Source organism: Procambarus clarkii, chromosome 4, assembly GCF_040958095.1.
Source record: "Procambarus clarkii isolate CNS0578487 chromosome 4, FALCON_Pclarkii_2.0, whole genome shotgun sequence".
Lineage (NCBI taxonomy): Eukaryota > Metazoa > Arthropoda > Malacostraca > Decapoda > Cambaridae > Procambarus > Procambarus clarkii.
In genome coordinates this window covers 58,297,871-58,316,659 of record NC_091153.1, presented here as the reverse complement: position 1 = coordinate 58,316,659, position 18,789 = coordinate 58,297,871, and the positions used below count along the sequence as shown (strand labels likewise).

Sequence of the window (18,789 nt, the reverse complement as noted above, 5' to 3'; positions counted from 1 at the left end):
CCCCTCACAGGAAAAACACATGAAAAACACAGTTTTTTCAGAAAAAGCATGTTTTTTTTTGCCTTCACAGACGTGACATCTATATAGTATGTATATAAAAACCTGGCTGGATGCGAATGGAACATTGTGTGAAAATTTCATTGCAATCGGTGAATAACTTTTGGAGACTCGCGATTTTGAACAAACGAACATTTCCCTTTTTATTTATATAGATATCAATACTAACACCCGTGGCGTAGTGGTCACACACTAGCTCCATGTCTCGTGATCAAATTCTTCTGGGTTCGAACCCTGGCCATGTAGGATTGACTGGGCGCTAATTCATAATTTTTGCCCCTGCCCACCCAGCAGTAATTGGAAACCTGGTTTGTAAACCGATTGCTGGGTAGTGTTTCAGGAAAACCTAATTGGGGTAAGCCATAACTTTCCATAATGAGCTATGGAAAGGGAAGGCTCTAAGCCCGCTGACGATGTCTGGATTTTCAAACAGAAAAGGCAGCAAACATCACTAACACGTCAGGTTGGATAACAAGAACCTTTTACACAAGAGATGCTATACCAATGATGATATTTTTCAAGACGTTAGTGCTCTCTACACTGGAATACTATTGCACAATGACAGCTTTAGAACTACAGAAATTGCTGACCTTGAGAGCGTGCAGAGATCCTTTACTGTTATAATCCGCTCAGTAAAACATCTAAACTAATCGGAACGACTAAGATGCCTAAACCTAAAATTTCTCTAGGGCGCAGGCTGGAGAAATACATAATAAATTACACGTGGAAAATAGTAGAGGGGCTGGTCCCAAACCTGCACACACAGAAATAACATCACATGAGACCAGAAGGCATGGCAGGATGTGCAGAATAACCCCGTTGAAGATCAGAGGTGCCACAGACACTCTGAGAGAGAACTCTATCAACATCAGAGGCCCGAGATTGTTCAACACGCTTCCACTACACATAAGGGGCATAACTGGCCGAACCCTCACAGTGTTCAAGAGAGAACTTGATAAACACCTCCAAAGGATACATCAACCAGGCTGTGATTCATACGTCAGGCTGCGAGCAGCCGCGTCCAACAGCCTGGTTGACCAGTCCAGCAACCAGGAGGTCTGTTCGGGGACGGGGCCGCGGGGACGTTGAGCCCCGAAATCATGGGTAACCTTGAGGTAACACCCGCACTGAAACCATTACAGACACAAAATCTCCTCCTTGAACCTCCTCGTCAGGAGCAGAACAGAATTATTTCGGCCACAAGTGAAAACAAAAGTCTTTTAAAAACTGTGACGATGTATACACAGGAGACAAACTAAGATCACAGGATTTGAGAATGTAAATATTCGTCTCAAGAGGATAAGAGTACGAACTCGTCACGCACAAACACCACGAACAACACCAGACCAACTTTAAGGATGTTAACATACCCTTCACAAAAGAAAACATTAGAAGAGAGAGTATAGCAACTCCAGCCACCAAACATTGCAACACCATACGGATTGCAGGAAGTTTCGTATCGTAAACACACTTTGTACCTCAAAAAATACATATTATGACCAACTTAATTCCACGCTTTATGTCTTTACTCAGTTTCACTTCAACCTTCTTTTTCCTTCATAAGCAGCTAACTTTGTGGATATTATTCAGCCCGTCCACCTAAGGTTTCCTAACATCAAGAAACTGTCCTACTAAAGTGCCCTTATCCTAACCCACCCGAGGACCCAAAACAGAAAACGGGCCGGTACGTCAATTTTGCGAGCCGCTCCCATTTTCTAGCACGACAATTTCTGGCCTTAGGTAGGGTACACGTCAACATGCGACGTTCTATTAGAAGGACGTGTTGACATTACCCTGACTGAGGGTAGGATACAGTCTGGATGTTGGTGGTTCCTGCTGCCATGTTGTTCAGGTGTTTTCTTGATGTATAGACTTTCTAGTTCTTCTGGCGTGCCTGTAACGTGTTAATGTCTTGTGTTTACCCCCGGCGCAGGGTGCTGACCTTCTGGTATCTGCCGGTGTTCAACGCCTGGCTGCTGTTGTGCCCGTGGACGCTGGCGCACGACTGGCAGATGGGCTCCATCCCGCTCATCACCTCCATCATAGACACCAGAAACATCGCTTCTCTTTTGTTCTACGGCGCCCTTGTACTTATACTCAGAGCTGGATGCTTGATGAAGGTAATATAATATTTGGCTGTGTTGCTGTTGTGTTTTATCTGTATTAGTTACACCCACCCACCACACACACCTGCCTATCCAACACACACACCTACCTATCCACCACACACACACCTGCCTATCCAACACACTCACACATACACCTGACTATCCACCACACACACCTGCCTATCCACCACACACACACACACACACCTGACTATCCACCACACACACCTGCCTATCCACCACACACACACACACACCTGACTATCCACCACACACACCTGACTATCCACCACACACACCTGCCTATCCACCACACACACCTGCCTATCCACCACACACACCTGCCTATCCACCACACACACCTGCCTACCCAACTACCCAATCCGATTTGTACGTGTAACGTGCATACGCTGGTGTAGATAATGGAGTTCTCCACCAAACGCTCATGTGAAATATCATGTTATTGTGATTGAACTGTGTATTTAACTGAAGCGTTTGGTGGATAACTCCCTTCCCTCCACCAGTGTACGCGGGTTACGTGCAAAACTTGCAATAGATACCAGCTCAATGTCTACACATTCCCAGTGGGCTCGGCTAGACTCCAGGTTGTGAAACTTTTAGCATCTCTTTCGTCTATGGGTACAGTGTGCGTCTGGGGCGGACAAGGATATTGGTTCGACGCCCCCCCCCCCTAATATACGTTCGATAGCCTAATACCTGCTATCTTAGGCTTATATAATAATTATATATATTTATATGTATGATGTATGTATATTATATTGTATATATATATATATATATATATATATATATATATATATATATATATATATATATATATATATATATATATATATATATATATATATATATATATATATATATGTCGTACCTAGTAGCCAGAACGCACTTCTCAGCCTACTATGCAAGGCCCGATTTGCCTAATAAGCCAAGTTTTCATGAATTAATTATTTTTCGACTACCTAACCTAACCTAACTTTTTCGGCTACCTAACCTAACCTAACCTATAAAGATAGGTTAGGTTAAATTAGGTAGGGTTGGTTAGGTTCGGTCAAATATCTACGTTAAATTTAACTCCAATAAAAAAAAATAGACCTTATACGTACTGAAATGGGTAGCTTTATTATTTCATAAGAAAAAAATTAGAGAAAATATATTAATTCAGGAAAACTTGGCTTATTAGGCAAATCGGGCCTTGCATAGTAGGCTGAGAAGTGCGTTCTGGCTACTAGGTACGACATATATATATATATTATATATGCATACAGACACACACACATGCCTAAAATATCTCCATAAGAGCTCCCAGAGAATATGAGCGGTGCGTGTCCTCTCCTGGCGGGGTCTTCCCTAATCCCAGGAACAAAAATGTTATATGTTACTATCAGCCATCCACTGTCTTGTCCCCGCTTGCACTACTCTCCATCTCAATTATTCAACTCCCTCCTCTGCCACGGTAGAAGGCTGGGAAATCACTTCGCAACATTAACCATTTAATTGTTTGTTCTGGTTTCTCCATCTTTTCCTCCCTCATGCTGCCCCCCCCCCTCTCTCTCTCTCTCTCTCTCTCTCTCTCTCTCTCTCTCTCTCTCTCTCTCTCTCTCTCTCTCTCTCTCTCTCTCTTTCTCTCTCTCTCTCTCACTCTCTCTCTCTCCATGCAGCTTCGAGTTCACTTTCTCCTTCCTCTAATGTTCTGTCATTTTTGTCTAACCAACTTGCATTATTATTGCAAAACTCACAAGATGATTGTGAATTTGCTCACTCATCTGCTCATCGACTTAAGCACAGACTCATTTGTTCAACGCCTTCAGCCATCCATCCATCCCCCTCCCTCCCCACCCCTCCCTACCTTGCATTCCCCCCCCCCCCCTTAACCATGCCTCGTACTCTGCCACCTTTGGTCTGGAATCACCTGGTCATCCCCCACTAGCCAGATTACCTGCATAGGTAAAAGGTCTTTACCCAAAGCTCTCTCTCTTGTTATTAACGACCATCAGGAGCAGCTTCTCTCTTATCCTCTCCTTCTCCTCCACCTCCTCCTTTTCTCATCCTCTCCTCTCCTCTCCTGATGTCTCTTTATCATATTTACATTTTGTTAGCATTCTACCCCTGGATGAAGTCCTCTTTCAAGCTGTTTCCTTTGCAATTTTCATCAGATATTTCACGAGTAAGTATTCTACACTGAACCACTTCCTCCAGTTCAGTTTATATATATATATATATATATATATATATATATATATATATATATATATATATATATATATATATATATATATATATATATATATATATATATATATATATATATATATGTTTCATTGAATATGACCGCATATTCTGTATTTATTATTTTCTGGTTTAGGGCTTCTATCCCTCTAACTATTTTCTTAGCATCAGGGCTTAATTGAAATAGGAGTTCTCCAAAACTCATTTTCGTACTTTTAAGGTGAAGAAAAGAAGTGATTTACTATAGAGTGTATTACACTTATTTGTATAATTTGCACGACGTTTCGAACCTCCATGGTTCATTCTCAAGTGAACAGATCTTACAATACTAGTTGATTTTATACCCGCATTAGGTCAGGTGATAATACAATGAAGGTGAAAACATGGGGGGGATACATAAGGGATAAACATAGGGGCTGCAGAAGGCTTATTGGCCCATACGAGGCATCTCCTATCTAAACACAAAGATTAATCCAGTGTAATTGGTCTGTTATGTTGGACATTGTCATTGACAAGAACATATCGATGCCAACACAGAAGACAATGTCCAACATAACAGACCAATTACACTGGATTAATCTTTGTGTTTAGATGTTTAGATTTAGCTTGCATGAAAGTGAAAAGCCATGCAACCTCTGAAGAGACAACTAACACAACACCTATACCCCCTATTAGACTATTTTACAGGAACTTCTTTTCCACAGCTCATAAAACGGAGGAAAGGGTCCAGAAAGATATTGTTAATAGAAACGTTATCCCTACAGACAAAAATCAGAGGATACAACTGACGATTTACTATAAAACCAGAAAAACGGCCAGCCTACTCATGAGAAACTCTCCAGACACAAAACAGAACGCTTTAAAAGAGACTAACGTCGTCTATGCCTTCAAATGCCCACTTGGGGACTGTAAGCTCCAAAAAACCCAGTATATAGGCAAGACAACAACATCTCTTTCTAGGCGTTTAACGATGCATAAGCAACAGGGCTCCATTAAGGAACATATAATCTCTTCCCATAACCAAACCATCGCCAGAGAAATCCTAGTAAACAACACAGAAATCATCGATAGATACAGCGATAGCAGGCGGCTTGACGTTTGCGAGGCACTACACATCAAGAAGTCAACACCAGCAATCAACAGCCAATTATTGCACAACTATATTCTACCCACCTCAAGACTCTGCTCCAATATAGAAGCATCAAGAAATATGGACCAATAGGCTTTCTACAAACACTTCTATTCAATACCCATTGTTTCTGTTCTGTCTTGTGTTGATACTTTTAATACCCTATTAATATCCCCTCTTGTTCTGTCTTGTGTTAATGCCACATCACCCCTCCCACCTCACTCAAATGTAGATATAAAATCAGAGATACGTAAGTTCTAATCAGTTGTGTATTTGTGAAGTCTTTGAAAATGTAATAAGTTTTACGAAACGCGCCCGTGTCGCGTCAGACTAGAAATAAAAATGAATTTTGGAGAAGTGATTTTTGATTTACCTCCAACAGTGAAGCGTAATGTACGAAAGATTGAGAAAATTTGTGTTAGAATTATTAATCTTACTTTTTCGGTCATATTTAATAATATATGTCTACAGGAAAGACTGCTACCAAAATATATATATATATATATATATATATATATATATATATATATATATATATATATATATATATATATATATATATATATATATGCGAACAAGCCTGAATGGTCCCCAGGATTATATGCGAATGAAAACTCACACCCCAGAAGTGACTCGAACCCATACTCCCAGAAGCAACGCAACTGGTAACTACAGGGCGCCTTAATCCGCTTGACCATCACGGCCGTCAAAAGGAAGTGATAGCCGAGGCTATTTGAGCCACTTCCCCGACGGCAACTCGGATGGTAATCTTGGGCATAGCATTTCACGAAATCACCTCATTCTTTGGCGCACACGTGAGGAACACAATTGCGAACAAGCCTGAATGGTCCCCAGGACTATATGCGAATGAAAACTCACACCCCAGAAGTGACTCGAACCCATACTCCCAGAAGCAACGCAACTGGTAACTACAGGGCGCCTTAATCCGCTTGACCATCACGGCCGTCAAAAGGAAGTGATAGCCGAGGCTATTTGAGCCACTTCCCCGACGGCAACTCGGATGGTAATCTTGGGCATAGCATTTCACCAAATCACCTCATTCTTTGGGGCACACGTGAGGAACACAAATGCGAACAAGCCTGAATGGTCCCCAGGACTATATGCGAATGAAAACTCACACCCCAGAAGTGACTCGAACCCATACTCCCAGAAGCAACGCAACTGGTAACTACAGGGCGCCTTAATCCGCTTGACCATCACGGTCGTCAAAAGGAAGTGATAGCCGAGGCTATTTGAGCCACTTCCCCGACGGCAACTCGGATGGTAATCTTGGGCATAGCATTTCACCAAATCACCTCATTCTTTGGGGCACACGTGAGGAACACAAATGCGAACAAGCCTGAATGGTCCCCAGGACTATATGCGAATGAAAACTCACACCCCAGAAGTGACTCGAACCCATACTCCCAGAAGCAACGCAACTGGTAACTACAGGGCGCCTTAATCCGCTTGACCATTTGACTTGACCGCTTGATCACTTCCTTTTGACGGCCGTGATGGTCAAGCGGATTAAGGCGCCCTGTAGTTACCAGTTGCGTTGCTTCTGGGAGTATGGGTTCGAGTCACTTCTGGGGTGTGAGTTTTCATTCGCATATAGTCCTGGGGACCATTCAGGCTTGTTCGCATTTGTGTTCCTCACGTGTGCCCCAAAGAATGAGGTGATTTGGTGAAATGCTATGCCCAAGATTACCATCCGAGTTGCCGTCGGGGAAGTGGCTCAAATAGCCTCGGCTATCACTTCCTTTTGACGGCCGTGATGGTCAAGCGGATTAAGGCGCCCTGTAGTTACCAGTTGCGTTGCTTCTGGGAGTATGGGTTCGAGTCACTTCTGGGGTGTGAGTTTTCATTCGCATATAGTCCTGGGGACCATTCAGGCTTGTTCGCATTTGTGTTCCTCACGTGTGCCCCAAAGAATGAGGTGATTTGGTGAAATGCTATGCCCAAGATTACCATCCGAGTTGCCGTCGGGGAAGTGGCTCAAATAGCCTTGGCTATCACTTCCTTTTGACGGCCGTGATGGTCAAGCGGATTAAGGCGCCCTGTAGTTACCAGTTGCGTTGCTTCTGGGAGTATGGGTTCGAGTCACTTCTGGGGTGTGAGTTTTCATTCATATATATATATATATATATATATATATATATATATATATATATATATATATATATATATATATATATATATATATATATATATATATATATATATATATATATATATATATTCTAAGCTAATCGAAACAACTAGAGACCCTAGAGCTGCCAGTTTTCTTTTTCAGCGCATTTGTGGCAATACAGAGAGGAAATGCTCACTGCATCTATGGTTCCTGCCCGCCATCTGAGGAGCTGGAAGAGCTGTACAACTTGTGACAAGCAGCCTTGTACCCTGCATGTAATCAATATTGTAACTTTTTTTGTGTAATGACATTTTCAAATAAAGTTAGATAAATATACACACCTACCAAAAGAATAATGGTGGTAGGAGAAGAAAATATCAAAGTGTTCATTCGCATATAGTCCTGGGGACCATTCAGGCTTGTTCGCATTTGTGTTCCTCACGTGTGCCCCAAAGAATGAGGTGATTTGGTGAAATGCTATGCCCAAGATTACCATCCGAGTTGCCGTCGGGGAAGTGGCTCAAATAGCCTTGGCTATCACTTCCTTTTGACGGCCGTGATGGTCAAGCGGATTAAGGCGCCCTGTAGTTACCAGTTGCGTTGCTTCTGGGAGTATGGGTTCGAGTCACTTCTGGGGTGTGAGTTTTCATTCATATATATATATATATATATATATATATATATATATATATATATATATATATATATATATATATATATATATATATATATATATATATATATATATTCTAAGCTAATCGAAACAACTAGAGACCCTAGAGCTGCCAGTTTTCTTTTTCAGCGCATTTGTGGCAATACAGAGAGGAAATGCTCACTGCATCTATGGTTCCTGCCCGCCATCTGAGGAGCTGGAAGAGCTGTACAACTTGTGACAAGCAGCCTTGTACCCTGCATGTAATCAATATTGTAACTTTTTTTGTGTAATGACATTTTCAAATAAAGTTAGATAAATATACACACCTACCAAAAGAATAATGGTGGTAGGAGAAGAAAATATCAAAGTGTTCAGTGAGGATCCACAAGGTCTTCTCTGAGTACTCTTTATTTTCTTCTCCGAGGCTATGGGTCCCTACACTTGCACCAGAGGTGCTACCCCTCCTATATATATATATATATATATATATATATATATATATATATATATATATATATATATATATATATATATATATATATATATAATGTTACGAACCCGGATCCAACGTCCGAGCCTGGAGCAGTGACAACCACGCCATTTGTGGGTCAGCTCCCGAAACCCCCGCCAAACGGACGACGACACCTGGTGAGGACAGCGTGTACTGGCCTCGAGGACCAGTTTCCAGTCTGGTTCCGCGCTCAACACCGCCGCTCCTGACCTCTGGTGAGGTGGTGCTCCGACGACAGCGCCATCTATGGACTGGATACGTCAGGTGTTTGTGCCCGAGCCCGTAAGTGAGGTGTATTAGTGTCCCGGTTATTGATGACGTGTCTGCTTACAGAGCCGACCTAGGACTACTGTGATGGGAGTCGAGTCAGTCTACCCGAGGCAGCCAGTCTCCATACTGTGAAGTTTGCTGCAGCTGTTGTGACGTCGTCCCCCCGGAAGAACACTGTGGTGTGTTAGCCTGCCAGTGGAGTGGCAGTGAAAGGATTTACCCGGGACCGACTGGTGGAGACGATCATCCACTGGGGTATTGAGGACAGGAGGGTGATTTGTGATATCACACGAGACTCCTGTCTAGGGCGTACCCCTTATATCGTTCGTGGAGTGGCCGTACCAGCCTTGGTGGCTCAGTACCTGCCAGCAGACCAGCTGGACGTGTGGTTGATGGCCTCCACGACGGTGCCCCCAGTGGACCTGCGTTTTGGCTGACCTGTGGCCCGGATAGGCTCGGCATTCTCAGAGGACACATCGTGAGGCCACGAAGAAAGCACCGCGGACTCAGCACCTAGCTTCTTGATCCAGTCTTCAGCAGAAGACTACATTGTGAATAATCCCCTTGTTTAGTGTTAATACCCCTCCCCCTTGTGCACTCATTAATTTTATATATTTAAACGGTGATGGTGTTAATTATAATATTAAGTTCTTAACTTTCTTTCCCTACTCCCTTTAAGTTCCTTGCGTCACGGATCTCATCCCTTGATAGCCACTACTGGCTTGGGAACGGATACAATATATCTTCCTCTAACAACATCAGAGTAAGGACCCCGTTGCGTCCCGAGAGGGCCGTAACATAATTGGCATCCCCAGCGGGATCCGTCCCCTTGTTAAGTATGTTTACAGGGGTGGTGAAGTGGCGTAATCCCTGTATATAATTCCCCCTGTGTGACGATTGTGACGTTATACGTCCTGTGCGGTGCTCAGAGTGACTAAGTGCGATATTGTGCAGTGCGGTGCTCGCTGTGATTAAGCGATTAAGTGCAATATTGACTAGTGCGGTGCTCAGTGATTTAGTGCAATATTGTAGAGCAAAGTGTTCGCTTGGACTCAGTGCAATATTGGGTAGTGTGGTGCCCGAAGTCATTACGTGCAATATTGGCAAGTGCAGTGTTTGGTGCGATAAAGTGCAATATTGGCGTAGAACAGTGCTCGGTGTGTTAAGTGCTAACGTGTAAGCAGTGTGTTAAGTGCAAAGTGTTCCATCTGTGACAATGGCAGACAAAGCTACCATCGATGATCTGGACGAGGTTCAGGCTTTTCTGAACAGAGAGGATTGTCTTGCCAGATTAAAATATTTGAGCAAACCAGAGCTTGTACTAGTGAGCGCCTACCTGGAGATCAAGATCCGTGCCAGTGATTCCCGTGTGGAGATCTTGTCCAAGGTACACCGGCACCTGAAGGCAGAAGAGAAACAGCAAGGCGAGACTCCTAGTACAAAGGAAAGTGCAGACATAGCTTCCACGGAAAAGGAAGATAAGGGCAGCGACGTTGACAGTGATGCAGGCGAGCTTAATATCAGCTTCCTAACAGTCAAGATGCGTGCCCTAGAGATCAATCGTGAAATAGAATGGAAGAAATTAGAAATGGAACGAGAGAGACAAGATAAAGAATTAGAGATGAGACGTTTAGAATTAGAAGAAAGGAAAGCAGAGAGAGAAAGAGAAGAGAAACGAGAAAGAGAAGAACGAGAAAGAGAAGAGAAACGAGAAAGAGAAGAACGAGAAAGAGAAGAGAGACGAGAAAGAGAAAGAGAAGAACGAGAAAGAGAAGAGAGACGAGAGAGAGAAGAACGAGAAAGAGAAGAGAGACGAGAGAGAGAAGAACGAGAACGAGAGAGAGAAGAACGAGAACGAGAGAGAGAAGAACGAGAGCGAGAAAGAGAGGAACGAGACAGACAAGAACGACGAGACAAAGAGGAAAGAGAGAGACAACATGAACTAGAAGTTTTGCGATTAGGCGGTGGTCGGAGGCAAACAACGGACACCAGTAGCTTCGATCCGGTACGCAACATCAAAATGGTCCCCAAATTCCATGAGAAGGAAGTGTCAAAATTCTTTGCAGCCTTCGAGAAAGTCGCTGCCTCTTTGGAGTGGCCAAGGGAGAATTGGGCCATCATGATACAGTCAGTCTTGACTGGGAAGGCCCAAATCGCCTACTCTACGTTATCCCTTGACGACTCCAGCGATTATGACAAGGTGAAGAAGGTAGTGCTCATGGCGTACCAATTGGTACCTGAGGCGTATAGGCAAAAGTTCAGAAACCTGAAGAAGACCTCAGAGCACACTTTCACCGAATTCGCTACAATCAAGGAGCGACTTTTTCAAGAATGGTGTGCCTCTCGGAAGGTGGAGACCAAGGAAGACCTCGAGCAGCTGATTCTGCTCGAGGACTTCAAGGATTGTTTGTCTGGAGACCTCAAGACGTACTTAGAGGAACAGCAGGTAGAGACCTTGAGTGCAGCAGCCACCATGGCTGAAGAGTACATCCTGACTCATAGGCCGTCTGCTAAGTACGTCCCAAGGAATTACCAGCGCCGGTTCGACAGACCTCATGATGAAGAAGAAAGACCCGTCCCACAAAGTGCTAAGAAGACGCCCCCAAGTAGCCCTCGAAGAACAAGTCCTAGCAGTCCGAAACACCGGAGCCCGAGGAGGAATATGGTGTGCTGGACTTGTGGGCAGAAAGGGCATATAGCTGCTAGGTGCCGAGGCAGAAGAGGTGGCAGCGCACGAAGGGAGGTGATGATGATGAGCTGTGTTACACCACCAGTAGGAAATCAGTCTACGACGACGCAGGAAGGACCAAGTTTGTTGGCCCCTCACACTTCAACCGGGTATGTAACGAGTGATCATACTGGTAGATCAATTGTAGTGCTCAGAGATAGTGGAGCAGCCCAGTCCCTGATCGTGAAGAGCTCGTTACCCGAGGGAGTAAGTGTGGATGGGCGACAAAAGGTTGTCCTGGTTGGGTTTCCTAGGACGCAGTACATCGCCCCCTTAGTGCCAGTACATCTTGACCAGCCTGATTTCAGCGGCACATGTGCGTTGGCAGTAGTCGATACCCTCCCTGTGGCTGGGATTGACGTGGTACTAGCCAACGACTTGGTGACCGATTGGAGCACCAATCATCCCAAGGTTGCAGACGAGTCTACCAGAACAGCACGGTCTGAGGTAACAGGCAATGGTAATGTCCAGGTAAAGACAGACCCGGATTTGAACATATTTAATATGTCCTCTCACCCGCAGATCGATGATATTCTAGCAGAGACTTCTAATTCGTCTCTCGACAAGGAACATGAGGTTAAGAAGGCAGAGGTACCTGAGCTAGAAGAGAGGCCTCGTGTGCAGGCACCCACGGATACCAACGAGTCTGGAGCGAAGGCGGATGTGTGCTTGCGGTATGGCAAGTTACAGCATGTAGTGGACCAGCCAGAGATTCCCCAGACGTCAGAGGTATGTGAGGTGTGTTCAAAAGGTCTAGTGCCCTCTTCTGTCCAAGCCAGGCTAGTGGATGGTGCCGGCTATGGACATGACAAGCTCAGGAAACTTATCCCTCGACTTACCAAATGTTTCCTATCGGTGTTTTGTTTGATTCTCGTATGTGTTCTTGTTTGTGCTCTCAGTGAGGACCGGTGGACGACCCGACGAATGATGGCTCCCATGAACATCGTGAAAAGGTCCCAGGGATTGGAGATTTGTACTGCAAGTGTTGCAGTTGAAGAAGGGACCTGGAAGGTGATGGTTGATACAGGAGGTACGACATATGATAATATGAGTGACTGTTTCCGGCAGGTTGACACCCCCCACGTGATAGCTGAGCCTCAAAACAGTGTTATACGGAACGTTGGTCGACCTGACGGTGGCAGAGCGAATGCCATCTGCGACGTACGAGCAGCCCTGTGGAAACTAGGTTTAAGCCTAGTAGAAGAGTATGCAGTAAGTACTGACTTGCCCACTGTCGCAATCACTCTGAATTATCAGACTCCTGTATTCCAGGTTCCTGTCTCCCTGAAGGACCATCGGACCGGCACCAGAAATGCCGTCTGTGGTCAGCCATCATCGGTGCCACGACATAAGGAAGTGTCGAGTCACCCCAAATCGTGTCTACACGGATCCTTACTAGAGAGGTGTGAGATGATGCCCCTGCTTGACATCGCAGTGGAGATGTGGACGATTATATCAGGCAGATCATTGCCTTCTATCTACAAGTTCCCTTTGTGCCAGGGTTCCTCAGTACAGTTCTGTAGACGTGACCGCCTCGCCATCCCAGATTATAAAGCATGTGTGTCCATTTGGAGTTGTGTCGTCGTACTAATTTGGTTTGTGTTTCTTTTTATAGAACCCCAAACCAAATTCTTTTTGGTGGGGAGGTGTTACGAACCCGGATCCAACGTCCGAGCCTGGAGCAGTGACAACCACGCCATCTGTGGGTCAGCTCCCGAAACCCCCGCCAAACGGACGACGACACCTGGTGAGGACAGCGTGTACTGGCCTCGAGGACCAGTTTCCAGTCTGGTTCCGCGCTCAACACCGCCGCTCCTGACCTCTGGTGAGGTGGTGCTCCGACGACAGCGCCATCTATGGACTGGATACGTCAGGTGTTTGTGCCCGAGCCTGTAAGTGAGGTGTATTAGTGTCCCGGTTATTGATGACGTGTCTGCTTACAGAGCCGACCTGGGACTACTGTGATGGGAGTCGAGTTAGTCTACCCGAGGCAGCCAGTCTCCATACTGTGAAGTTTGCTGCAGCTGTTGTGACGTCGTCCCCCCGGAAGAACACTGTGGTGTGTTAGCCTGCCAGTGGAGTGGCAGTGAAAGGATTTACCCGGGACCGACTGGTGGAGACGATCATCCACTGGGGTATTGAGGACAGGAGGGTGATTTGTGATATCACACGAGACTCCTGTCTAGGGCGTACCCCTTATATCGTTCGTGGAGTGGCCGTACCAGCCTTGGTGGCTCAGTACCTGCCAGCAGACCAGCTGGACGTGTGGTTGACGGCCTTCACGACGGTGCCCCCAGTGGACCTGCGTTTTGGCTGACCTGTGGCCCGGATAGGCTCGGCATTCTCAGAGGACACATCGTGAGGCCACGAAGAAAGCACCGCGGACTCAGCACCTAGCTTCTTGATCCAGTCTTCAGCAGAAGACTACATTGTGAATAATCCCCTTGTTTAGTGTTAATACCCCTCCCCCTTGTGCACTCATTAATTTTATATATTTAAACGGTGATGGTGTTAATTATAATATTAAGTTCTTAACTTTCTTTCCCTACTCCCTTTAAGTTCCTTGCGTCACGGATCTCATCCCTTGATAGCCACTACTGGCTTGGGAACGGATACAATATATCTTCCTCTAACAACATCAGAGTAAGGACCCCGTTGCGTCCCGAGAGGGCCGTAACAATATATATATATATATATATATATATATATATATATATATATATATATATATATATATATATATATATATATATATATATATATATATATATATGTTTCATTGAATATGACCGCATATTCTGTATTTATTATTTTCTGGTTTAGAGCTTCTATCCCTCTAACTATTTTCTTAGCATCAGGGCTTAATTGAAATAGGAGTTCTCCAAAACTCATTTTCGTACTTTTAGGTGAAGAAAAGAAGTGATTTACTATAGAGTGTATTACACTTATTTGTATAATTTGCACGACGTTTCGAACCTCCATGGTTCATTCTCAAGTGAACAGATCTTACAATACTAGTTGATTTTATACCCGCATTAGGTCAGGTGATAATACAATGAAGGTGAAAACATGGGGGGATACATAAGGGATAAACATAGGGGCTGCAGAAGGCTTATTGGCCCATACGAGGCATCTCCTATCTAAACACAAAGATTAATCCAGTGTAATTGGCCTGTTATGTTGGACATTGTCTTCTGTGTTGGCATCGATATGTTCTTGTCTTGTCCTTACTCTCATGGTGGGTAGAGTAAATAGTTCCGTGATTTGGGTGTTCATGGTAGGTCGCTCTATTCTTATGTGAATTGCCTAAAGAATTTGTAATCTTCTTGAATCTTGGGTTTTGTCTATTATGCAAGTATTCTTGTTCAACATTTCTCTTGTTAGAGTAATGTCATGGGCTTGTCTCATGTGATTCCTAGGGGCACCAGATTGAAGATGGCATGTCAAACGCCTCGTCAGCTTGGTCGACGTCATACCTATGTACTTACATTGAAGGTTACATCCTTCGTGGGGGCAAGTGTACATGTATACAACGCTTGACTGCTGTAGAGGGTTCTCCGTCGGCTTCGGGCTGTTTTTGATAAGGAGTTCGGAAGTCTTCTTGGTTTTGTAGAATATTATCAGGTTTATGTTTTGGTTAGGAGTAGTGCTTTTTACTCCTTTACGGATTATTTCTTTCATTATTCTTTCCTCTTTTATATGTTCACTGTGCATGGTTGATTTGTAATATAATTTTATTGGGGGTGTTGTGGTTTCTGTTCTAGGTTCTGAATTATACCAACGGTCCAAGTGTCTTCTTATAGCAGCGTTTATTTCCGCGTTGCTATATCCGTTGTTCACCAATACCTGAGTTACTCTTTCAAACTCTCTACTCACGTTGCTCCATTCAGAGCAGTGGGTAAGCGCTCGACGAATATAAGCATTGAGAGCACTGGCTTTGTATCTTTGGGGGCACTCACTTCTACCGTTCAGGCATAATCCTATGTTGGTGGGTTTGGTATATACGTTGGTACTTAAAGAGGTTCCTGTTTTTGTTATTAGTACATCCAAGAATGGCAGACTGTTATTTTCACTATTTTCATGTGTAAATCGGAGTACTGACTCTCTCTCTAGGTGTCTTTTTAGGTCAATTAGTTCATCTGAGTCTTTTACTATTACGAATATGTCATCTACATAACGGCAGTATACAGTTGGTTTTTGTCTGCTACTGAAGACCCTATCTTCGATGGTTCCCATATAAAAATTAGCAAATAAAACTCCTAAGGGGGAGCCCATTGCTACTCCGTCTATTTGTAAATACATGTCTCCTTGTGGACTGATGAAAGGGCATCAGTCCACAAGGAGACATATATATATATATATATATATATATATTATATATATATATATATATATATATATATATATATATATATATATATATATTATATATATATATATATATATATATATATATATATATATATATATATATATATATATGCAAACAAGCCTGAATGGTCCCCAGGACTATATACAACTGAAAACTCACACCCCAGAAGTGACTCGAACCCATACTCCCACAACTGGTATGTACAGGGACGCCTTAATCCGCTTGACCATCACGACCGGACATAAGGAAGTGATAGCCGAGGCTATATGAACCACTTCCCCGCCGGCACTCGGATGGTAATCTTGGGCATAGCATTTTATCAAATCACCTCATTCTTTGGGGCACACGTGAGGAACACAAATGCAAACAAGCCTGAATGGTCCCCAGGACTATATACAACTGAAAACTCACACCGTAGAAGTGACTCGAACCCATACTCCCACAACTGGTATGTACAGGGACGCCTTAATCCGCTTGACCATCACGACCGATTAAGGCGTCCCTGTACATACCAGTTGTGGGAGTATGGGTTCGAGTCACTTCTGGGGTGTGAGTTTTCAGTTGTATATAGTCCTGGGGACCATTCAGGCTTGTTTGCATTTGTGTTCCTCACGTGTGCCCCAAAGAATGAGGTGATTTGATAAAATGCTATGCCCAAGATTACCATCCGAGTGCCGGCGGGGAAGTGGTTCATATAGCCTCGGCTATCACTTCCTTATGTCCGGTCGTGATGGTCAAGCGGATTAAGGCGTCCCTGTACATACCAGTTGTGGGAGTATGGGTTCGAGTCACTTCTGGGGTGTGAGTTTTCAGTTGTATATAGTCCTGGGGACCATTCAGGCTTGTTTGCATTTGTGTTCCTCACGTGTGCCCCAAAGAATGAGGTGATTTGATAAAATGCTATGCCCAAGATTACCATCCGAGTGCCGGCGGGGAAGTGGTTCATATAGCCTCGGCTATCACTTCCTTATGTCCGGTCGTGATGGTCAAGCGGATTAAGGCGTCCCTGTACATACCAGTTGTGGGAGTATGGGTTCGAGTCACTTCTGGGGTGTGAGTTTTCAGTTATATATATATATATATATATATATATATATATATATATATATATATATATATATATATATATATATATATATATATATAATTATATATATATATATATATATATATATATATATATATATATATATATATATATATATATATATATATATATATATATATATATATATGTCGTACCTAGTAGCCAGAACGCACTTCTCAGCCTACTATGCAAGGCCCGATTTGCCTAATAAGCCAAGTTTTCCTAAATTAATATATTTTCTCTAATTTTTTTCTTATGAAATAATAAAGCTACCCATTTCAGTACGTATAAGGACAATTTTTTTTTATTGGAGTTAAATTTAACGTAGATATTTGACTGAACCTAACCAACCTTACCTAACCTAACCTATCTTTATAGGTTAGGTTAGGTTAGGTAGCCGAAAAAGTTAGGTTAGGTTAGGTAGGTTAGGTAGTCGAAAAATAATTAATTCATGAAAACTTGGCTTATTAGGCAAATCGGGCCTTGCATAGTAGGCAGAGAAGTGCGTTCTGGCTACTAGGTACGACATATATATATATATATATATATATATATATATATATATATATATATATATATATATATATATATAATTATATATATATATATATATATATATATATATATATATATATATATATATATATATATATATATATATATATATATATATATATATATATATATATATATTATATATATGTTTCATTGAATATGACCGCATAATCTGTGTTTATTATTTTCTGGTTTAGTGCTTCTATCCCTCTAACTATATTCTTAGCATCAGGGCTTAGTTGAAATAGGAGTTCTCCAAAACTCATTTTCGTACTTTTAAGGTGAAGAAAAGAAGTGATTTACTATAGAATGGATTACACTTATTTATTCAATTTGCACAACGTTTCGAACCTCCATGGTTCGTTCTCAAGTGAAGAGATCTTACAATGCTGGTTGATTTTATACCCGCACTGGGTCAGGTGATAAGACAATAAAGGTGAAAACATGGGGGGATACTTAAGGGATAAATGTGAGGTGAAACATAAGAACATAAGAATAGAGGTAACTGCAGAAGGCTTATTGGCCCATACGAAGCAGCTCCTATCTACATACTAAGATTAATCAGGTGTAATTGGCCTGTTATGTTGGACATTGTCTTCTGTTTTGGCATCGTTATGTTCTGGTCTTGTCCTTACTCTCATGGTGGGTAGAGTAAATAGTTCCGTGATTTGGGTGTTCATGGTAGGTTGTTCTATTATGTGAATTGCTTCAAGAATTTGTAATCTTCTTGCATCTTGGGTTTTGTCGATTATGCAGGTATTCTTGTTCAACATTTCTCTTGTTAGAGTAATGTCATGGGCTTGTCTCATGTGATTCCTAGGGGCACCGGATTGAAGATGGCATGTCAAACGCCTCGTCAGCTTGGTCGACGTCATACCTATGTACTTAGATTGAAGGTTACATCCTTCGTGGGGGCAAGTGTACATGTATACA

The 18,789-nt window shown here is 43.0% G+C and overlaps 1 protein-coding gene across 1 annotated transcript in view; it reads left to right on the top strand.

Moving 5' to 3' along the window:
- LOC138349878 (protein O-mannosyl-transferase TMTC1-like) overlaps positions 1-18,789 on the top strand; it is a 142,637-nt gene that overhangs the window by 61,891 nt on the left and 61,957 nt on the right. The window contains exon 6 of the mRNA XM_069336886.1: positions 1,991-2,177. Within this exon, the coding sequence (XP_069192987.1) occupies positions 1,991-2,177 (187 nt within the window). The remainder of the gene's footprint in view (positions 1-1,990; positions 2,178-18,789) is intronic.